General features: G+C 46.3%; 2 protein-coding genes, 5 non-coding genes and 1 pseudogene across 8 annotated transcripts; 1 reads left to right on the forward strand and 7 right to left on the reverse strand.

Moving 5' to 3' along the window:
- Window positions 1-1790: 1790 nt before the first annotated feature.
- LOC121460168 lies at window positions 1791-2292 on the reverse strand (annotated as a pseudogene).
- Window positions 2293-7013: 4721 nt separating this feature from the next.
- On the forward strand, window positions 7014-11842 carry Idh3b (isocitrate dehydrogenase (NAD(+)) 3 non-catalytic subunit beta). 2 transcript variants are annotated; one of them, XM_041670379.1, is made up of 12 exons: window positions 7014-7087; window positions 7221-7301; window positions 7425-7523; window positions 7634-7754; window positions 9314-9374; window positions 9447-9579; window positions 9690-9823; window positions 9916-10018; window positions 10101-10247; window positions 10646-10740; window positions 10855-10915; window positions 11436-11842. In XM_041670379.1, the coding sequence occupies exons 1-12, from the start codon at window positions 7052-7054 to the stop codon at window positions 11520-11522; spliced, it is 1158 nt and encodes a 385-aa protein (XP_041526313.1). In that variant the 5' UTR covers window positions 7014-7051; the 3' UTR covers window positions 11523-11842. The 2 variants fall into 2 exon arrangements, with proteins under 2 accessions (XP_041526313.1, XP_041526314.1); XM_041670380.1 differs by having other exon boundaries at window positions 11717-11842.
- A 9-nt stretch (window positions 11843-11851) lies between these two features.
- Window positions 11852-16731, reverse strand: Nop56 (NOP56 ribonucleoprotein). Its single transcript, XM_041670381.1, has 12 exons — window positions 16666-16731; window positions 16426-16515; window positions 15974-16088; window positions 15476-15637; window positions 15081-15279; window positions 14562-14749; window positions 14327-14478; window positions 14054-14154; window positions 13561-13709; window positions 13224-13345; window positions 12912-13046; window positions 11852-12279 (listed from the first exon to the last, which is right to left on the reverse strand). Exons 1-12 carry the CDS (start codon window positions 16666-16668, stop codon window positions 11929-11931), a joined length of 1767 nt encoding a protein of 588 aa, XP_041526315.1. The 5' UTR covers window positions 16669-16731; the 3' UTR covers window positions 11852-11928.
- On the reverse strand, window positions 13112-13181 carry LOC121460584. Its single transcript, XR_005976076.1, has one exon. It is a non-coding gene; the product is annotated as a small nucleolar RNA SNORD57 (small nucleolar RNA).
- LOC121460585 lies at window positions 13427-13496 on the reverse strand. The gene has a single exon (XR_005976077.1). It is a non-coding gene; the product is annotated as a small nucleolar RNA SNORD56 (small nucleolar RNA).
- LOC121460595 lies at window positions 13906-13991 on the reverse strand. The gene has a single exon (XR_005976085.1). It is a non-coding gene; the product is annotated as a small nucleolar RNA SNORD86 (small nucleolar RNA).
- LOC121460588 lies at window positions 14823-14955 on the reverse strand. Its single transcript, XR_005976079.1, has one exon. It is a non-coding gene; the product is annotated as a small nucleolar RNA SNORA51 (small nucleolar RNA).
- LOC121460597 lies at window positions 15752-15821 on the reverse strand. Its single transcript, XR_005976087.1, has one exon. It is a non-coding gene; the product is annotated as a small nucleolar RNA SNORD110 (small nucleolar RNA).
- Window positions 16732-22893: the final 6162 nt, after the last annotated feature.

Genomic DNA, 22893 nt, shown 5'->3' on the forward strand with positions numbered 1-22893 from the left:
TATTCTGATTGGCTTATTCGAAAGGGCTATTACCAATAATTGACTGGAGAGCTGTTGCCAGATCAGATGAGGTAAGAGGTCATTTTGACCCCGTTTCCCAGGGGACCGAACCAAAACATACGTATATGGGTAATTGTTCAGGAACTGAGTACGTGCGAGTGTAGCTGTTAGGTCCTTGGTTCCCAGGGGAGGAGGGGAAGCACTATGGCACAGAGGCTGAGAGGATTCAGAATTGTCAAAAATGGCTTCAGGATTGTCTTCAAGCCTTACACTGTCTATGTGCTGAGTTTTACAGCCTGAGTGGCACTTCCTTCATGGAGTTAGTTGTGCTAAGGTCTGGATCCTATTATCAGTGCATGATCAACTTGTAATTAGGTCTTATGTTCATACTGTCAGAGCTTAAAATATTTTGCTTTAAATTATGGTATAACCCCAAAAGGTGGTGGTGGGGCTGTGGGATGGCTATGAAGATGCTTGCTGCCAAGACCAACTACCTGAGTTCAGTCTCCGGGACTCATATAGTAGACAGGGAAATGACTACCGCATGCTGTCTGTCCTCTTTCACACATGCACCTTGGGATGAATTCATGTGTGCGCGCACACACAGACACACAGGCACACTCAACAAATTTTAAAAAAATTATATGGTGTAACCAACTCTATGAGCGAGGGTCTCGTGTAACCCAGGCAAACCTCAAACTTGGTATGTAGGCCATAATGACCTTTGATTTCTGAGCCTCCTGCAGGTCTCCCATATGCTGAAATTACACACATGCCCTATCATGTCAGTGTGTGTTGTTGGTGATCAAACCCAGGGCTTCCTGAATGTTAGGCAAGCACTCTACCCCTGAGCCTGTTTTTATTATAGTTCAGTTGCAGAATACTCACTCAGAATGTGTGAGGCCCTGGGTTTCAACCCCAGCACCATAAAACAAAACAAAAAGCAAATAAAATGAAGTGTCGTGTTGAAGTGGAAAGACCTTTTTGAGTTTGAAAAGACTTAGGTTCCTATTCCCCATGCAGGGATGCCTTACCCAGCCTTGATCAGGGGGAGGAGTTTGGTCCTGCCTCACCTGCTTTGTTGACTCCCATGGGAGGCCTGCTCTTTTCTGAATGGAGGAGTGGATGGGGGAGAGGAACAAAAAGGAGGGAGGGGAAACTGATTGGTATGTAAAATAACTGAAAAACTAGATCTCTTGGGACCTAGCTGACCTTGGAGGTCAAGGGAGAAAATAGGAGCCTGGTCCACAGAGTGAGTTCTAGGACAGCCAAAGCTATAATACAGAGAAATCATGTCTCGAAAAAAAAAATCAATTTTCTTTTTCATTCTGAAAAAATATTCAAGCGTCATCTTCTGTGACATAAAAATATTAACAAATTGAGGCTGGGGAGATGTCTCAGCACCAGCTGCTTTTCCAGAGGCCCTGAGTTCCAATTCCCAGCAACCACATGGTGGCTCACAACTGTCTGTAATGAGATCTGGTGCCCTCTTCTGGTGTGCAGGCATACATACAGGCAGAACACTGTATACGTAATAAATAAATAAATAAATAAATAAATCTTTAAAATATCAAGCTTAGCTGATGTCATGTCAGCTCTAGCTTGGAAGATAGATAGTGTGCTATGTAATACCAATTTAATAAAAGAAAACTGAAAAAAATAAAAGAAAACTGAATCCAAACTGCATACACAATAAATGACTATTACCTGTGTTCAGGCTATTAAACTATGGGGCTTAGTTAGTTCCCAGGTTAATATTATAGAAAACGCAGCAGTCTTTTTTTTTTTTTTGCAACTGGAATCGTTACTTTAATAAAGATCATATCCACTTTTCTACAAGTCAGCTTTCCTTAAATCAGGACTGTCCAACAAAAAATTGTTAGCCGTTCATGATCTGAATTTTGGGGTATGAATTAAATTACGGTACACATTAAAAGTCATGAGACATTTGTTTTGTAATAAATAAGGCACTGGAATTACTCCTTAGTAGCCTTTTTAAGATAAGCTATTAGGTCCGCCCTCTCTCCCTTCTTCTTAATTCCAGTGAAGATCATTTTTGTTCCAGGGATGTACTTTTTGGGATTCTCCAAATACTCCATCAGGGTGTCCTCTCCCCAGGTGATGCCTTTGTTCTTGTTGGCATCTGTGTACGAGAATCCAGCCGCCTGACCTGTCTTCCTCCCAAACAGACCGTGGAGGTTCGGTCCAGACTTATGCTTGCCTCCCTTTTCCAGTGTGGCACTGGGCACACTTCTGAACAAAAATCTTCTTGCCTTTCTCGATGTCACCCATTTTTAATTCGCTCCCGGATAATCAACCCCACCAACGCTGCTGCGACCCGAAGACACGTCCCGCTCTCTCAACACAGCAGTCTTTAACTACATAGAGTGATCTACCATAATTGCCTCTGGTTTAAGTAGCAGACAGAACTCTATATTACAAGATAAACAATGGTTACAACGCCTTTACTTTGGCTGTTTTATTCTCGTTTCTTCCTATCACAGAATTGGAGAGCCAACATGACTCAGGAAAGGAGACAAACACGCATGGGTCTGATGTGGAAGGGTCATACCTCATCTCCAGAGCTAGCTTCTCAGTGAGCTCAAACAGCACATGACAGTTTAATGTAAATACGAAGGCATTTGCTCCTCTATCAAACTGAAGTTTACACAGGATGGAAGACTCACGTTTGAGTTCAGTGGCCGCTGGCTGGACCTGCAGCACCTGTCCTCCCTATGACTGGGGCATTTTGTCCAGATGAGTCTTGTCATTTGTGGGCTGTGCTTTGGGGACAGGGATTGAAATTGAGTAAAAATCACTTTACCCTCTGTGACGGGAATTCTGTATCATTGTATATTGGAAGCATGTGACTAACTTTTGTTTTGTAGGAACTCACAGTTAAGAGATTACTTTGAGTCTCAGAAGACTTTGGACTTTTAAATACTGTTGGGACTATCAAAGTCTATGACAATCTTTGAAGCTGAACTCAGTGTCTTTTGCACTATGAGATGGCCATGAGCCTATGGAGAAAAGAAGCGGAGGAAGGGTTACAGCTTAAAAGTTATATGTTTAGGTGTCAAGTTGACAAGGAGGGGACTTGATGGTTAATGTTGTTTGTCAACAGGATCTAAAAATCACTGAAGAGACTCTGGACATGCTCTTGAAGTTATCTATGTTAACGGGGGTGAGAAGACCCACACTAAATGTGCATGGTGCCGTTTCATGGGCCCGGGTTCCAGGCTGAATAAAATGGAAGGGCGAGATGAGCAGCAGCGTGCGTCACCCCTGCTTAATGCCCCTGCTGCCCATTCTCCTACTGGGATGAACTGTATGTACCTCCTGGGAGCCATTCCTGCTGCCCATTCTCCTGCCAGGATGAACTGTACCTCCTGGGAGCCAAAAGCAGTCTGTTTGCCTGTCGTGTCTTGTCATAGAAAATATAGAAGTAATTAATACGTCTGTTAGTCAGGCATGGTGACACACACCTTTAATCTCAGCACTTGGGAAACTAAGAGGCATGTGGATCTCTGTGAGTTTCAGGCCACCCCGGTATACACAGCAAGTTATAGGACAGCCAGGGCTACAAGAATAGATCCTGTCTCAACGAAACACACATGCCTGTTCTGATTTCACTTTTAATGAAACATTCAATAAGTTATATGAGATATTCAACATTTTATTCTAAACTAGACACTGGGTTTAATGATCGACTGTAAGTTAGTATGTTCTGAACAAATCAGTAGGTTAGGTTAGCTTATGGTATTTGGTGAATGAATTATTTAAAAAAAAACACTTGACGGTGTTTTCAATTTACAATCTGTCCATTGTAATGTAATCTTGTCTAAATCAAGGGACATCTATGTTTGATTAAGGTAGAATTTCCTGCCTGAAGAAAAAGGTGTATGTAAGTGATGCTGAGGGGATAAGCTAAACTTTTGAGGAATAAAGCAAAGTTATCACTGGGAGACAGAGAGATGGCTCTGTGGTTCAGAGCACTGGCTGCATTTGCAGATGAACCCAGGTTCAATTCCCAGCACCCACATGGCAGCTCACAACTGTCGGTAACTCCCTCACACAGACATACACACAGTCAAAACACCAATGTACATAAAATTAAAAGAAGTTTTTAAAAATTATAAAGTTATTATGTTTTATATTTTATGAAACCAAATTTCAGATAAATAACAGCAAACACAAAACCGTAACAGCCTGAGAAAAGATGCTGAGCATATGCCTGTCATCATAGGGTAGGAAAGACATTTTGAAAGAAAGGCTTTCTGGGTATGTGTCAGATGGGCACAGACCACTCTCGCAGCTCCAGGGCGTGTTATTAGAGGGCCAGCAGGTGTCTGCTCTTCTTTCCCAGTTTGTCTGCCCACCCCAGCTGTAATTTTGGACTGGAATAACTGTTTGAATCTTGAATGACCTTGGGAATGGAGGTCAAAAAAGTGGTCCAGTGAAATAAAGAGTGTCTTTGACAGGATAGAGAACCGTTCCAGCTGTGGATCACCTATCATGTGACAGGACAGAGGGCCGTTCCAGCTGTGGATCACCTATCATGTGACAGGGTCAAGGGCCGTTCCAGCTGTGGGTCACCTATCACACGACAGGATAGAGGGCCGTTCCAGCTGTGACCTATCATGGAACTGTGTGTGTGTGTTTGTTTTTGTTTTCAGTTCTAGGAATTGGACCCAAGACTTTGTGCATACTTAACAAATATCCTACCACTGAGCCACATCCCTAACACACCACTGAATTTATGTGTGAGAATTTAAACTCTCTTTTGTTTAGTTGTGAGTATGTACCTGGAAGCTGAAACTAGCCATGGTTCACCAGCCCAGCCCTGAATAAAGGATCGCCAAGCTGCTGGTCGACAAAGTGAGTTTCAGGACAGCCAGAGCTATTATGCAGAGAAACCTTGTGGGTTTTTTTTTTTTTTTGGGGGGGGGGTCGTTTGTTTTCGAGACAAGGTTCCTCTGTAGCTTTGGAGCCTGTCCTGGAACTAGCTCTTGTAGACCAGGCTGGTCTCATACTCATAAAGATCCACCTGCCTCTGCCTCCCGAGTGCTGGGATTAAAGGCGTGTGCCACCACCGCCCACCTACACAGAGAAACTTTGCCTGAAAAAAAAAAAACAGTTTTTTTTTTTTTCAAGATAGGGTCTATGTAGCCCTGGCTGTCCTGGAATTCACTATGTAGACCAGGATGGCCCCAAACTCAGAGATCCTCCTGAAGATGGCACTTTTAAATGAACCCAAATGTTTGCTTTCTTGGTGATGCCTCTTATAACTAAGTAAAGGTAATTTCCATTGTCGCCAGGCTCAATAGTATTGTTCCTAAGTATCTGTCTTAGAATTTGCAGCAACCTTGCTCCTCATTACCCACTCTGTGTGCCTCGCCTCCACATGAGTCCGCTCTCCTGATTTCCAGCCACAGAGCATATTCCTACCTGCGGAGCACTGCAGCTGCCCGCCGAGATCCTCTTGGCCAGAGGGGCTACCCAGTCCCTCACCATTAACTGCTGACCACTCCCTCCTTCTCTGACAGCTGTCCTTGGTCTATGTTACACTTGAGCAAAGCAGGCTAGGAAGCCTTGCCTCAAATCAGCAGACTCTTGAGAGCTCTTCCCACTTCAGAGCTCTCCAGGGAGCCAGACTGGGAGACTCCAGCTAAGGCTGCCTCTTGCAGAACTCCTGCCCTTTTCTTTGGGTTGATACGTCTCCTGAGAACACCCTCCAGTCAGTCACTGGAATGACCCCTTTCCATCCCACTTTTGCTTATAACCCGCTTTACTCTGGATGGAGTAGACTCGCTTCTGTAAAATCCAGCGGATCCCACAATCACAGGTGCTGTACTCCCTCCAAAGTCCTCCCAAACTCCATCTTCAAGGAATTGCCATCATTATTTCACTCCATGATTGCTCATGGTTGTAGGGGGAAAAGACTAAATAGGTCTTAACAGAGAAGACATTTTGAACCCTTTGTGTACCCAGGACTTCTTTGGAAGAACATTGAAACTCATGGATCATGTCTTAGAGGTCTTATAAACAGATAAAGTAATTCAGATTACAAAGAAAACTCACCATGTTGGTGTGATAATAAGAAAACTAACTTGGAGCTGATGAGATGGCTCACTGAGAAAAGGTGCCTGCTACCAAGCCTTCTGGCTTGAGCTCAACCCTTGAAAACTACCTAAGGCAGGAGAGTACCAGCTTTCTCAGTGGGCCTCTGTCCTTTGACCTCCACTCTAATAAACAGGAAGCTAATTTGCAATACAGTTGCATTTTTATTGCTTTTCAATTCATTGAATAACTATAATCTAACATTGGGTCAACAATGTCAAAGTAGGTATCAGTTACACACACTCATTTTGTTTTTCCAGACAGTGTAACAGCCCTGGCTGTCCTGGAACTCGCTTTGTAGACGAGGCTGGCCTCGAACTTACAGAGCTCCACTGCCTTTGCCTTTTGAGTGCTGGGATTAAAGGTGTGTGCCACCATGGCCAGCTAAGAATAAATGGTATTTTAAAATACACCCCAAATGAAATGTGTCGTGAAAATATATTCGTGATGAAGTTCAAGCCTGTGAACAACTGTTTAGAGCAAAGAATAAGATCCTATAGTAAAAACAAAACAAATCCCCAGAGAACTGATAAATACCCGGTAACAGGATAAAAGGAGAAAACAAACACATCTCCCATAGCATAACAGAAACATTCACAGACTCCCTAGAATTCTCAACTTATTGTTAAACTCACGCCCTCGTTGAGCAAATAGCCACATGTTCTTTAATATTTAATATTAATAGTACTGAAATTTCAAAAAAAATAAACCTGACGACTGAAAACAAAGCAAGCAAGCAAACAAACAAACAGGCTATGTGTCCCATGATTCTACATTACTAAAAATAAGGCCAGAGGTAACTGAATCGGTTTACCCTTCCGATTGGTAACAGAGAAAGAACGGCCAAGCTAGCCAGGGCCGACAGGAAGTCCAGCTCCCATGGTCGCGATCGCTTCCTGCGTCACTTCCTGCGCGACTCCTTCCGCAGAAGATGGCAGCGCTGAGCAATGTCCGCTGGCTGACCCGAGTGAGGCCGGGGACGTGTTGGGCAGAGGGTGGGTGGGAGAGCGGAGGGTTTGTCCGGAGTTTCCAAAAGAAGGCAAGGTCAGCGCGGTGTAAGGGGTGTGGGTGTCCCAGATCTGACCTTGTGTCTGTTGCAGGCGGTGGTCGCCGCTCGGAACCCCGGCGCTTGGAGAGGTCTCCGAACATCGGCTACGGCTCACGCCGCTTCACAGAGCCAGGTACGCTCGAGCCCGGTTTCGCTCTCGTCCATCCTTGTCCCTCCCCTGGGTTTCCCCTCCCCATCTCTCTCCCTCTGACTCCTGCTTCTGCCCCTGCTCCATCTCCGCTGGCCCCACTCACAGGCAGAAGATGTGAGGGTTGAGGGTGCCTTTCCTGTGACCATGTTGCCTGGAGACGGCGTGGGGCCAGAGCTCATGCACGCTGTTAAGGAGGTGTTCAAGGTGAGTAGCCTGTGGCAGGGCATGGGTGGTCAAGCTGCCTGCGGGAATGCGTGGTTTGAGATGGAAAGTTCATTTCTGACCCAGTCCTGTGCTTGGACTGATCCCTGAAGGCCGCTGCTGTCCCCGTGGAATTCAAGGAACATCACCTGAGCGAGGTGCAGAATATGGCTTCTGAGGAGAAGCTGGAGCAGCTGCTGAGTTCCATGAAGGAGAACAAAGTTGCTATCATCGGTTTGTATGCCACTCACTCTGTCATTTAAAGTCAAATGAGCAAGTGTTCCTAAGTCTCTCTGTGGCATGTATATGTCGGCTTCCCTGACTGCTCTCTACTGATACTTGGGAATTTGTTTCTTAGTGGGAAACTTAGGAGGTCGGCGAAGCTGCATGGGTTTGGTGCCTGCTGAGTCTGTTGTCTCCGTGGTCAGACCCTGTTAGCCGTGTCGGCAGTGCCCATTCTAACCGTTCCATTTCTTCTGCTCTGCTGTTTTATTCCCCTTATTGGATCCTTTTGGCTTGGTTTTCCCTTATAGGCCGTTTTCCAAATCTGTTTTCTTGGACAGCCTGACTGCCAGGGCCAGCTTTGGCAGAGGAAAGTCGGTTCTTTATACTCCTGCCCCTGACTTTCCTGTTTTCCTTTTCACAGCTTGTTCTGTGTTTTGCTCACCATCAGCTGTGCGAGTTGTCACGTGACTTGTGCTCTTCCCTCTCTGATGTCACCTATCAGAATCCTCACTTGCTCATGCTCATTTTCCATGGTTGCCATTGGGTGCTACAGTTTTGTGGGTGGCTAAAAATAATCTAATTGTACTCTCATTTCTGAGGCTACCGTCCCTCTGAAGGCCTAGAACGAGAATCCTTTTCCTGGTGTTCTTTGGTTTATAGACATTCACTTTTTATGATCACCTTTATCTCTTCTTTTTGATTTACCACTGGATTTAGGGCCCACCCTCATCCAGGGCAATTTTATCCCAAGATTCCTAATTCTATCTGAAAAAAAGTGTTTTTCCAAGTAAGATCACATTTACAGCTCCCTACCCCACTCCAGTAAATTCTGTTTATGGTTTCTTGGCATAAGGGCATGGGCCTGTCATTTTGGGGATCACTGCTCAGCCCACTGTACTCAGTTACCCGAGGAACTGATTAAAAGTGCCAGCTTTACAACATTCCCTAATATTATCAGACAGGATTCCTCCTCTGCGCGCCTCTGTTTGTTGTTAATCCCATTCCTTGTCTTCCCCAATGCATTGTTTGCTTGTGGAGGGCAGGACTTGGTGTGGTTTTGATTGCAGTCGATTTTCAATAAGTAGTATCTGAGAAAACAGAAAGTCAGTAGACCCAGGAACATAAGGAAAGCCACTGCTTTTCAGTTTGTTATTAAACCCAGGTTCTTTGATTAAAAACAAATAGCTCTTAGGTCATTTTGTGGCGCACACCTTTAATCCTGCACTTGGGAGGCAGAGGCAGGCGGATCTCTGTGAGTTCAAGTCCAGCCTGGTCTACAAGAGCTAGTTCCAAGACAGGCTGTAAAGCTACAGAGAAACCCTGTCTTGAAAAAACAAAAGAAAAAAAAAAGAAAAATTCCAACATAGATACAACTAAAGCATTACATTTATTGCTTTGCATTTTAGCTACATTATCTGTTCTTTACCTCTTGCCAAGGGCGATAAAGGATGAGGGATTTGTGAGTGGGAGCTGGGGAGTCTAGGTTATATGATGTCAGTGGGAGATTGGCCCGCGGTTTCTGCTTGACCTCTGTCTAACCCTACTTCCCCCACACTTTGTTTCCACAGGGAAGATCTATACCCCAATGGAGTATAAGGGCGAATTAGCTTCCTATGATATGCAGCTGAGGTAGGTGGATGGGTAAGCTTGGTCAGAGGGGTGCTGGGCACCAGCACAGAACTGATGGCTGTCTACCCTCAGGCGTAAGTTGGACTTGTTTGCCAATGTAGTCCATGTGAAGTCACTTCCTGGGTACATGACTCGGCATAACAATCTAGACCTGGTAATCATTCGAGAGCAGACAGAAGGGGAATATAGTTCTCTGGAACATGAGGTAAGGTCCAGAAACTGGGGCGTGTGGGGGCACAGAGAGAGGCAGGCAAGAGGTAGAGGCCTCTTTGCTGCCTTTCCAAGTGTTTGTCATCAGTCACTTCTCTCGCCTAGAGTGCGAAGGGTGTCATCGAGTGCCTGAAGATTGTCACTCGAACCAAGTCTCAGAGGATTGCAAAGTTTGCATTCGACTACGCCACCAAGAAAGGGCGGAGCAAGGTCACAGCTGTTCACAAGGCCAACATCATGTGAGACGTGGTTTTTGTGTGCCTGGGTTCCTAGAGAGGTATCATCCCTTTAGCTCTCTCGACTGATTTTTGTCTCTTTGGTCCATGAACAGGAAACTTGGGGATGGGTTGTTCCTGCAGTGCTGTGAGGAAGTCGCTGAACTATACCCCAAAATCAAATTTGAGACAATGATCATAGACAATTGCTGCATGCAGGTGAGTTCGCAGAGGGAGAGCAGGGAGTGGAAATCTCTTTTTTTGTTGGAACTCTTCTTCATTTTCATAATCTTACCCCTAGCTGGTGCAGAATCCTTACCAGTTTGATGTACTTGTGATGCCTAATCTTTACGGAAACATTATTGACAATCTGGCTGCTGGCCTTGTTGGGGGAGCTGGTGTGGTCCCTGGTGAGAGCTACAGTGCAGAGTATGCAGTTTTTGAGACGGTGAGCATGATTATTTTTCCCCTGGGCATAGTGGTGGCATAGGTCTTTAATCCCAGCACTTGGGAAGCAGGTGAATATTTGAGTTCAAGACCAGCCTGGCCTATATAGTTCCAGGATAGCCAGAGCTACACAGTGAGTCCCTGTCCCCAAAACCCAAACTAAGAAAAAAAAAAGGATTTCCTGTTAGTTATCTAGTTATCTGTACCCAGCCTTCTCTGACCTTGGGTAGGTGTGCTGTGTTCCTCCTCTTCCCCATCCCAGTGCTGCTTCCTCTCCCACTCCCTACACCTCTCAGTCACCTTGGCCTGCCTTCCTTCTGTGCTATAATGCCTTTTGCAGATCTTCTCCTTTGCATGTGCCTGTCTCCTTCAAGTGATTCTGGCTTGTTTTTTCCACAGGGTGCTCGGCACCCCTTTGCCCAGGCAGTGGGCAGGAATATAGCCAATCCCACTGCCATGCTTCTGTCCGCTTCCAACATGCTGCGGCATCTCAAGTAAGTTATGGGAAGCTGAAGTGGGGTGGAGGGTGGGTGTTGGAAGGGGAAGCACAGTGGGAAAATCTAGGTGGGGTGTTCTGGTTGAATTCTGAGATTCTCCTGTGTTGACAGCCTTGAGTATCACTCCAACATGATTGCAGATGCTGTAAAAAAGGTGATCAAAGTTGGCAAGGTAAGTTCAGAAAGGTCTCAAGGGCTCAGTACCATCTGCTGGGACACTTTCCCTCCACAATACCTGCTGCTGTGATCTCGGGGTTATTCACCTCCCTTTTCTGGCTGTTTCATCCTCTTGTCTTGATCTTCTTCACCTTAGTTCCATCTGTTGTTCCTTTTCCTGCATCATCCATTGAGCCTTTCTTGGGCCATCTGAATGCAGACCTTGCAGCTTTCTCTGGGGGTGGAGGTAGCAGGCAGGCAGGAGTAGGTCCTGCCTGTCTTTCCTCCCACCTGGTCTCTTTTCCTGTTCCTGCAAGGTAACCTCATCCTTTGATCCACATCTCCCCATCCCAGTGCCTGTTCCTGTTCATCCTCCTGTACTGCCTGTCTGCTCAGAAGTGAGCAGGTCCTTGTTCCTCCACACCTCTTCACCTTCCATTCTTGCTATATTTTTTCTTGGCCTCCATGTCATATTGCCCCATCTTCTTCATGGGCTCTCTTTTCTTCCCCACGGCTATTGCTGGTGGTGGCTGTAGGTTCGAACTCGAGACATGGGCGGCTACAGCACCACAACCGACTTCATCAAGTCTGTCATCGGCCATCTACACCCCCATGGGGGCTAGAACCCTCACTCCCTTCAACTTCAAAAGGACCACCTTCAGTACAATGGACCAGGGAAGAGAACATCTATAGACAGTAGACCATAATTGCTTTTCTGAGGCTAGGCTGTCCTGGGGGCTGGTATTAAGGGTACCAGTACAGGGTGGGCATTGGGACTGGGTCCAAAACACAGGATGATGACAGCTTTTTCCTACAGGTTCGAACCTCAGACATGGGTGGTTATGCCACGTGTCATGACTTCACTGAAGCTGTCATTGTTGCCCTGTCATAAATCTTACACATGCACATGTAAAGAATTCAATAAATATAAACATACAAGCTATATTTTTTTGTGTGTTTTTATTGGGGTTAATCATGGGTAGGAACTGTCACCTTCAAGGTATGCCCCTCCCACCAAGCGTGTCCATTTTAATCCTCTTGGGATGCTTTCTGGGACTTTTTCTTTTTCTTTGTGGTTTTTGTAGAGCTAGCAGCGGCTTCGGGTTCCTCAGAAAATTTCCTTTTCTTCTTGGGGACAATGGGGCTTGCTGCCTCTTCTGGTTCACTGGCCATTTCCTCCTTCGGTGAGGATTTCTTCCTCTTGGGAGGGCTTAAGCTGCTAGTAGCCACCTCTTCAGGGTCACTGGCCAACTCCTCCTTGGGAAAAGCTTTCTTTTTCTTACTTTTAGGCAAAGAGACAGGTGGATCTTCCATTCCATTTTCCTGTGGAGTCTCCTGAGGTTTTAACTTTTTCTTCTTCTTGGGTTTTTCATGTGTCTCCTGAAAGGAATAAGAAAATGAACATGTTGCTTCTATGTTAACAGCTGCAGTTCCCCTTAGATAAAATCCAGGCAGAACCTAGTCCTGACGACTTAGTTGCATGGGCGATTTGGTAATCCAGTCTCAAAGCTACTGCCAGGTAGAGAAAAATTTAGTGGATTTTCTTGACCCTTTTAAAACCTAGAGAAAAAAACCCTGTATGCTGGTCACAACAGACATGCAGAGCTCCCAGGGGACCCTAAAAAGGAAATACTAATAGCTCAGGTTGAAAACCCTGGGGGGGGGACAATTTTAGACTGTCACACTGGTGACCTCCTACTTCCCCCCCCCCCCCCCAATCATGAGACACTATCTAAATTTCCAGACACAGAACAGGGAGAGGAGAAATTCACACCATCCCTGGTTGAGGGCTCCTGGGAGGCAGCCGAGGACAGAGCACACTTGCCCATGGAATGGGCATGTGCTACAACCAGCATTCCAGGCTCTTGGTCAAGTTCTCTCAGCACCTATCTCCTCCCTATAGAATCAAGAGGTAGTTTTAATCCAAAAAGCCCAAGCTCCAGACCATGGTTTAATGCCCTTTGTTCTACTGTTGAAAGTCCTACAACCTAGGACCCAAGCAGAGGACTGACCTCACACTCCTCTGGAGTGCTACTGTTTTCTGAAGATGCCTGGGCCAGCGCAGCCAGTCGCTTCTTTTCCTTCTTCAAGCGTTTCTTCTCCTGTTTTTCCAGTTTCTTGGCAATTTCGGCAGCCGCTTCCTCTGCCTGGCAAAAAGGAAAGCACTGAAACCCCAAAGACCCCTGGCTGCCGCAGCCCTTCTAGCCCTGTTGGATCAGGCTCATTAAATCAGTTTTCTTGCCTCCATTTCTTAATCAGGCCAAGACAGTTCATCACTTCCAACAAAATCACAGCATTCAGCTATTCCCAAAGCACATACTGACCTGAACCATGGCTTCCTTCATGACATCCAGGTTCTTCCGTGGAATCTCTCCAGTCTCATAGAAAGACAATCGCTCCTCAACTTGCTCTCGGAGTTTCTCCCCAAACACACTTGTGGGTACCTCTAGATGAGTGTGTATATATAAACAAAGCCCATTATACCCTTGAAATAACAAAGTAACCACCAGTCCCTCTACCCTCAGCTTCTCTCAGACCCAAAGTGTCAACACTCACTAGGTGATATCTGTTGACGAAAAATATTACCATCATTGTAGAAGCTGGGTTCACTCCCCGCCTCCTGCAACCCCTTCCCTCAAATGTCAACTTCTCCACCCATACCAGAGAAGCAGTCAATTCTTGATGCAATACTGCATTTGTTCGCTAGATATCGGGAGATGCGGCCTTTGTTCTTTGCAGCTGCTCGACCAATGAAGGTAGAATGGAAAATGAGTCCATATTTTGGTGTATTACCTCTTGTCTTCAGGGCTCTGTGAGAATAGTCAGTCAACAGTTTAGGGTCAGAAGACCTGGCCCAGCTGTCCAAGTTCCCCTCTCCCCACACTCACACCAGACTTGGCTGGACTTTCTACCTTGACACATGCCAACCCAATTCCCAAAGGCAGAGAGGGAAGGCATCCAATGTCGCTGACCTGGAAACTTGGTCCCTTTTTGCTGGGCCCTGGGAATCACTCAGACACCAGGACTGGCCATCACCCCCATAGCAGAGGCCTGTATAGGTCAGGGAGTCCTGGTCAGCCATCATTGTAATCCCCAAACAAAGCAGTGGGCACCAGAAGCAGCACCTGACATGGGCAGGCGCCCTCACTGGTACCTGAACAGGGCCTTTTCAGCCCCAAGGATCTGTACTGTGGATGCTGGGTACTTGGCCAGGTTGGTGAGGCTGCCAGCATGAGCAATGAGACGTGCACCTACCTGGAGAAAGATCCAAGGAAGAAGCAAGGTGAGTAAGGGGGAACTGACCTGTGGTTTCACACCCTATTCTCCTCCCCACCATGCAACAACTAGGGACAACATGGTAGCCAGAAGTATAGCGGTACAGAATGTTAACACTTTTATTCCCCCATTTGTGTTCCCCATGACGCACCGCTTCCCCAATTAAGGCTGACAGGCTGGGGGCTACTTGGCTCATCTTGGAGCGAAGGTAAGTGTGTAGGCTCTGGCGATACTCTGACAAAGACACCACACGACTGGAGAAGCTCTCGATGTTTATCAAGTCGATAGCAGATATGTCCATGCCTAGGAAACACCTAGTGTGAACAGGGGGACCAGATACTCAAGGAGTCTCGTACCTTACACAGGTGGCCGGGCTCTGCACTGACCCATGGAGGACCGAGAGGCATCCAAAATGGCCTTAGCCTTGGCCCCATCCATCGTCAACTCTTCTAGTTTCTCCAGCTTTTCCTCATTCAGCTCCCTGCGATTCCCAATGAACTGAGCCAGGCGACAGTATGTGGCATTGTCATTGATGATCTTCACCAGCTCTGGAAAATGGTACCCATACCACTCCCTGCAAAGGAACAATCATTCCCTGACCCAGTTTGCCAAACCTCAAATAAATCAGATCCCAGACTCCCTCAAATCCATGTCTCCCCATTCACAATACAGACCAGGCACAGTGGCCTGGGCTGAGGTGTACATGGGGTGGCATTATTATACCTCCTCTTTCTATACAGCCAGTGTAAGAACACAGCCTGTGGTAAGCACAAGGAGGCCTGGCTTCAGTCCATTACTCTACCCATAGGAAGTATCAGCCCTGCTTGACCTGGTTAAGTTTGTAATAGCTAAACTTCAGGCCAAAGAAGAGCCCAGGGTTTGGTAGCCTCTGCACTGCATCTTACCTGACACGCATCGAGAAGGTATTGATATCTTTATCCAGTTGGTCCAGAAGACTTATGGACTGGATGATCATGTTGTCCACCCGGTTCACATTAAATTTAACTTTGGCACGAGAATAGCTGTGTCCCAGCCCTAGCTGGGCTTTACAAGCAGACAGGTCTGTCAGACCCTTTACCAGATTATGAAAGTGCAGACGAACTCCTGAAAGGAAGGTAGGGCTGTGCATGAGAAAAGTCTTTTCTAGAATCCACGTGGCCACTTACAGTTGATAACCACCCATCTCTAGTCCCCCCCTACTGGCCTCTATGGGTATTGCACCCACAGGGCAGGCATAATACATGCAAACACTTCTACATATAAAAGTCTTAAACAGTAAGTATAAGTAGGGTTATCTCACCTCGAAGGACCTCAGCTATCACGCCCCCAGTCTGGCAGTTATATCCCAATTCTTCCTGTATTGCGGCACCAATCTTGGGGTCTCCAACCCCCAGTAGTACTTTCTTCTTTTTAGATGGCAGGTATGTCTCCAGAAGCAGGCGGAGGTCCTCATGAACAACACCTTGGGACAAAGAACACAGCTCCCACTAGCAACGCTGAAGAACACTTTACCTGTAAAAGAGGACCTGGCCTCCACATCGGATCATGCAGGAACACCCACCCACCCCTCCAGGCATTGCTCAGAAACATGGAGTCATCAGTGAACACACTCAGTGGATTGACAGATTCTCAAGTCATCATTGCAAAGCCTGGCTTTACCACAGCAGCCCGACTGGGAAGCATCCAACTCCATTAAGGTGTTATTTTGTAGGTTTCAATGCTTAGCACACATCATGCTTTGAACAAAATCACCGAACACCGTCAAGGACTACACGGGGCTCAGGGACTCGAAACTCACCTTCAGACACGGCGTTGGCATTCTCCAAGGCAACCTGGGATGAAGAAAACGGACAAAAGGCCACCAGACGGACGACATTGTGGAATTTGCCAAGGTTAAGTACACACTCCTCCACCTGTGGAGAGAGAAGGATGAATGGGTTTTCTTTTCATTTGGCCTCTACAGCGCAGCAAACCAGGAACACCAGCTGTAATAGTAACTGAAACACTGATGCTAAGCCCCACATCCCGGTTCTACTTTAATTCTCAGGAAATAGAATTTGAGAAGTTTATCTCCAATCTCTAAGGAGATTACGTGGATGCGCATTAATTAAAGATCTCATTCCAAGGCTTTCACTCCCCCCCCCCCGCCGCGCCGGTGCGGTCGGCCACGTGGGAACACGCGGTGCATGATGGGGTTCAGCGGCCTTAGGGGCTGCAATGCAGCACCGTGAGCCCACCGATCCCACCCACCTGCGGCTGCAGCAGGCTGATTTCCTCCACTTCCTTCAGCGACAACAGCGCGTAGCCGACCGCATGCTCGAACAGCACGTGCAGCAGAACCTGAAACGAGAGCCGGCGCGCGGTCCATCAGTCAAATCTCCGGGTCTGCTGGGCCGCTCCTAGAGCAGGTATCGGCCCAGACTCCGACCCGAATCCGAAAGCAGCACACCCAGGCCTTCACGTCGCTAAAAACGCAAAACCGCTCCTCACCATGGCGCCTGCTCCGTGCCCAGCTCGCAATGCGGCTTGCGCGCTCTGGCGCGCGGAACCAGACTGCGGAGGCCACGCCTTCTCCCGCCTGACCAATCAGAGGCCGGGGACGGAACCATTTTCGTACCTCCGGAGGGGTCCGCGGGGGGTGGTATCGCCCGTCGGGCGGGTTGGACTGGAGCGGGCGCGAGCGGGCCTGCCCAGCCGAGCCTCTGCGGCTGCGCGAGCGAGCCTGTGCTGTGACCGAGGACGCATGGCGCCCTGAGGCCATAGAGTGCTCTGGAGGCCGCCCTTCTCCATCTCTCGTGCTTTTGTCCCCCGTGGCCCGAGCGGCGGAACCCGATGAGCGGAGGAGAGGCTCCCTGACGAGCGTCGCAGGCTTCCGGCTGGCCTGCGGCCTCTGGTGACAGACACTCCGTGTCCTCGCCTGTCGCCTGGGCTTCCGTCGCAGACGCTGCAGAAATGGCGGCTCCTCTCCGTCTGCCTCTTCCTCTTAAATTTTGTTGCTCAGAAGGTGATGGTGCGAGCAGTAACGTAGACAGGAAGGGTTTACTTCTTCCTAGGTCTGTTCCCTGCCCTGTTTAAATAGAACCCAGCGCTGCTCGGCGCCACGTGTTGCTCATCGCGGGGTAGGCCCCAAATTCTTCCAAGGAACAGCATCGCTGTTCTCCAGGGCTGCTTTTAGGCACATCGAAGCGGCTAATTTAAAATTACCATTTCTTTAGATTAAAAAAAATTAATTTAAGTAATGTTAGGATTATAAGTCCCAAACATAGTTATTTATTAAATAGTCTGTGCCTTAATGAATTAAACACAATAATGCTAAGGGAATTTCTCCTTCCGGTATACTATTTTCTTTCGGTTCGGTCCCTCCCTCTTCCTCACACCTCCCATCACTCTCCTTTTCTTCCTTTCTCTCTCCCTCTTTCTGTCCCCCTTCTTTCTTCTCCCTTCCTCCTTCTTTTTTTTTTTTTTTTTTTGACAGGGTTTCTCTGTACCTCCTTCCCTCTTTCTCTCTTCTTTCTAGGACTGATTTAACGATTGGCTCTGTAGCAGAGAATGATCTTTGAACTTCTGATCCTCTGGGCTATCTCCCAGTCCTATGCCATCTGTTACTGAATTCAATGCAGGCCCTGAATGTACTCACTCACCAACTGAGCTCTACTACAAGTCCTTGGGGGATTGTGAAAAGTCTCATGACTATAAGACACATTTGTAAGAAAGGTCTGTTTTGTTTTCTTTATTTTTTTAATTTAATTAATTTATTTTGGTTTTTCGAGGCAGGATTTTCTCTGTGTAACAGCCCTGACTGTTCTAGAACTCACTTGAGAGACCAGGTTGGCCTGGAACTCAGAGAGGTCCCCCTGCCTCTTCCTCCCAATGCTGAGAGGTGTGCACCACCACACCCGGTTTATTTTGTTAAAATACTGAGTGCTTTAACCCTGATTGCTCTTCTAGCAGATGAGGGAGGGGGACTTGATCGGGGGAGGGGGAGGGAAATGGGAAGCGGTTGCGGGGAGGAGGCAGAAATCCTTAATAAATAAATTAAAAAAAAACAAAAAACAACAAAAAAACAATAAACATACAGAGGAGGAAAAGAAAACAAAATGTGCAAGATCTTCATAATAGTTTTTCTTTTCGCTCTTTGTGGTTTTGGTGATTGAACTCAGGGCCTCAAGGATGGTAGGTGAGCGCTCCATCACTGAGCCGTCTTCCCAGCCCACTTTTTGGTTCATTTGCTAATAACTAACACAACATTTTATGAGAGAATTTCCTAACACCATTTTTACACATCCTCCTAAACTCATTTTTAAAAGTTACTTCATTCATTTACATGTGTAAACACATAGTCTCTAAATGAATATTATTAAGTTTCACGTCGTGAAACAGTTACCAATACCATTCAGCTTCCAATGGCAGGAGATGAATATTTACTTTCACTGATTAAGTGATAGGGACTGGAAAATCCATTCAGATGCTAAATTTGTAATTGTTAGTATCTGCATTCTTTCCACTTTATAAACAGCCATGCTAAGAATCCATTCTATTTTTTAAAAAAATAATTTACTTGGCTCTTTAAAAAAAATGGCATTTTTCACAACTTAGTGCTGGGGACAGACAGTGATATATCAGGTCTTTGTGCTCAGTCAGGTTTGAAGGTTTTGTCTTGGGCCATTAGCTCTACTGTAACGTGGTCTCTGCAGCCAGTCTGTCCTCTTAGATGTGCTGGTGGCAGCCAGATGGCGTAGCGCCTCTGAGCTCTGGGCCTCCTTCAGGCCTGGTTCTGTGCTGTAGGGTGTCTGTTTTCTTCTGAGGCCTGCGCTTGACAACCAGTCTCCTTACTACAGGACTTACTACCAAGCACATCTCCTTCACTTTGAAGCTTTAGGTTAATTATGTTCTATCCAAAATGCTTGGGACCAGAGGTGTTTTACATCCATTAGGTTCAATTCACAGTCAAAGGGAAGGGAATCGGGCTTCACCGCTTGAGAGGGTTCGTTGAAGAATTTATAGATATTTAACAAAAAATTCTTATTCAGGCAGTTGTTTTTCCGAAAAGAATTTACTGGGGAGTTTCTGCCGAGACGATGTCCTAAATGAGCAGCATTTCTTTGTGCTTTCAGGGTGGGTTTCCGCTTTGAGCTTTTAGCCGTAGGCACCTAGGCCTCCCCACTTTTGTGTGGATGTGACACTAACTGTGTCGTCTTTGTTAGCCCGAAGTTTTACTTTCAGTCAACACTGGTGACAGTCTGTGGCAATAGGAGGAACATTTTAAACTGTGAAGATTCCAGGGAAGGAAACCGCAGGGAAGTCCCACAAAGTGATGGGACTTCACCTTGTGAAGAAAGGTTGTGAGAAAAGGTTGTGAGAAAAATCACATCTCATTTGAAAAGGCTTCGAGCAGTTCTGGACCGTTTCCTCAATGTGGAAAGAAGCCCCCCAAATTCTTTGACAGCTCTTCACATAACTCGGGGAATAAGGGCAACCTTATAGGAAGATCATTTAGCCCAGTGGGCCTTGTCAGTATCAGTCTTACAATCTCAGATGATTATGAGACAAATGTTTCTTTCACTTGATGCTCTGGTGTTCACCTCCTAGGCCAGATGACTGATCTCATCCAGACCTGGTGCTGTGTTTTGCTGGGTACCTGGCATGTTGTAATCTTACATGCATCAATTTGTTGAACTTCATAACACAATTTTGAAAGTTGGCCTTATATGGCCCATTTCCTAGACATGGTTCAATGATAGAGATATCTCAATTTTTAAAATTCTACACTGTGTGTGTATGTGTGTGTGTAGTGGATGAATGTGCGTGTTTTCACATGTGTGCATGTGTGTAAAGATATACACGCATGTAGAGGCCAGACATTGATATTGAATGGCTTCTTTTATGGTTCCCCATCTGATTTATTACCTATATGCCTATCGACCTATCTGTCTGTCATCTATTTGAAAGAGTCTCACTATGTAGCCCTGACTGGCCTAGAATGCAATATGTTGACCAGGCTGGCCTCAAACTTAAGAGAGATGGACCTGCCTCTGTCTCCTGAGAGCTGGCCCCACATTGTGCCTTGTCCCCCACCTTGTTTATTTGTTTGCTTGTTTGTTTATGGGGGCTGGAGAGATGACACAGTGGTTAAGAGCACTGCCTGCTCTTCCAAAGGTCCTAAATTCAATTCCCAGCAACTACTTGGTGATTCACAACCATCTGTAATGAGATCTGGTGCCCTCTTGAGGAAGAGACCTGGTCAGTCGTCCTAATCCGCTTAGGCCATGAAGCCCAGTATGGACAAATTTAACATAACCACCATATACGGCTGCCCACTCAATGCTTCAGCATTACCAGGGCATACATTTCATTTTTTTCAATTTTATTTATGTTTTTTTTTTCAAGACAAGGCTTGTGTGTGTGTGTGTGTCCCTGGTAGTCTTGGAACTTGCTTTGTAGATCAGGCTGGCCTAGAATTTAGAAATCTACCTTCCTCTGATTCCTGAGTGCTGTGATTAAAGGCACGTGCCACCACACCAGCTCTACCCTATTTATTTATTTGGTTTTTTTTTGAACAGTGTCTCTCTACATACTCCTGGCTGTCCTGGAACTCACTATGTAGACCAAGCTGGCCTCAACACACAGAGATCTGCCTGCCTCTGCCCTCTGAGTGTGGGGATTAAAGGCGTGTGCCATCATACCTGGCTCCCCACCTTAGTTTTTGACAGTGTCTCTCAGGAAACCTGGAGCTCATAGATTTGGCTAGGCTTGGCTGTGCCTTGCAACTCCAGGGATCTTCCTGCCTTTGCCTCCCCAGCACTAAAATTATACAATGTAGCATCTTTCTCAGCCTTCTGTGTGGATACCAGCGGTTGGAATTCAGATCTTCATGCTTATATAGTAAGCACTTTCCTGAGATAGCTCTCTGGTCGCTTTCATGTTCTGTATGATACATTTACTCCAACTATGACTTTGGGACTTTACATTTTTCAAAGGAATATTGTATTGAAGGAGCCATTGGGTGGCATACCAATGCAGATGGGTATCTCTGACAGTAATACTTGGCACTCAGAAAAGCCCAGGTTATGTTAAGTGATTTCCGTTTTTATTTCCTAGAAAATAAAAGGGCAAGTTACTATGTGCCTTGACTTTACAATTTAAAGTTACCTCTTGGGAACAACATGTGAGTTTTAAGATGTCCTTTAATTAATCTCCTTCACTGCCATGGCTAATCTTGGTTGTCAATTTGAATGCATTTGGAATCAAGTAAACTAAGTCACTGGGCATTCCTATGAGAGATTTTGTTGGTTAGATTATCTGAAGCAGGAAGACCCATCCTATTGTTGGTTAGATTATCTGAAGCAGGAAGACCCATCCTAAAGCTGGGTATGCCTGGTGGCAGCCCAGGTGAAAGGACACGAAAGAAGGAAGCTTTGCTTTTTGCCTGCTTGCCTTCACTTTGCTGGTAAGTTCATCTATCCTGTTTCTGGGGATGCTGTTAGAACAAGATTTTTCTGGTTTCTGTAGGACTCCTCCAGGCTTTTCAGGGCCAGACTAGGACTTTTGAGATATCCATCTTTGTGGGTGGGCCGAGCAACTGTTAGATTCCCAGCCTCCCCAGCATGGACTGCATCTTGTAAAACAACCTAGTAAATCTCCAAACATATAGGGTTTCTTTTTCTGAGACAGGGTTTCTCTGTGTAGCCCTGGCTGTTGCTGTCCTGGAACTAGCTCTGTAAACCAGGCTGGCCTCGAACTCACAGAGATCCACTTGCCTCTGCCTCCCTAGTGCTAGGATTAAAGGCGTGTGCCGCCATAACCAGGCTGGGCTCAGGGGATTTAACTATTGGCAGAGGGTGTCTTTACCTGCTGAACAATCTCACCGGTCCAAAAAGGAAATTAAGATAAATCCAAACAAAATGAAATCTCGCAGCCGGGAAAGAGAGGCCAGATGCATGCTCTACACAGGCATAAATAGTATAAGAGGCCATGCCCTAGTGGGTGGGTAACTACTAGCTGTAGGACTTCCTACAGCCCCTTCCCCTTTTGTTTAAGTAAGAGAGTTCTAAGCCCAATAAAAAATTTTATACAATAAGAACAAATATATTCAATAAATATCCTATCCTAACTAGTTTAAATCTTGTATAATAAATAACTTGGCCAAGTGATGAGAGGAAAGTAACTACAACTGTCTAGTCTTCAACCTCATCGAAGATCCGAGAAGGGAAATAATATTACTTGAGTAAGCAGGAAGTGCAATCAAGCAACTTCCAAAATGTGCAACAAATGACAGAGACAACTAGCTACCTGGGTAAATCACCCAAAGTCTCATTTGCAATGTTGAAGCAACCAACTTTGGCTAAGGCCTAGAGTAACTGACAGACTCTTGTTTTGTTTTTCAAGATGGTTTCTCTGTAGCTTTGGAGCCTGTCCTGTAACTAGCTCTTGTTGTCCAGGCTGGCCTTGAACTCACAGAGAGCCACTTGCCTCTGCCACCCGAGTGCTGGGATTAAAGGCATGAACCACCACTGCCCAGCAACAGACCATTTTCAGAGGGAGGAAAGTTTTCAAAACCACCTTACCTTGTCTTAGCAAGATTTGACAGTCCTGCTTATCCATTTCCGAATACCTTGTCAGTGGTTGAGGCATGGGCAGTTCTTTGCCCAAAGGCCAGTTTTGCCAAGAAGAAGCTCCAAGCGAAGTGTCTTTGGTGCTCAACATTCTCTTGGAAATGGA

This window comes from Microtus oregoni, unplaced genomic scaffold (assembly GCF_018167655.1).
Source record: "Microtus oregoni isolate MIOR12 unplaced genomic scaffold, Mior012 000020F_ref0000438, whole genome shotgun sequence".
In the NCBI taxonomy this organism is placed as follows: Eukaryota; Metazoa; Chordata; class Mammalia; order Rodentia; family Cricetidae; genus Microtus; species Microtus oregoni.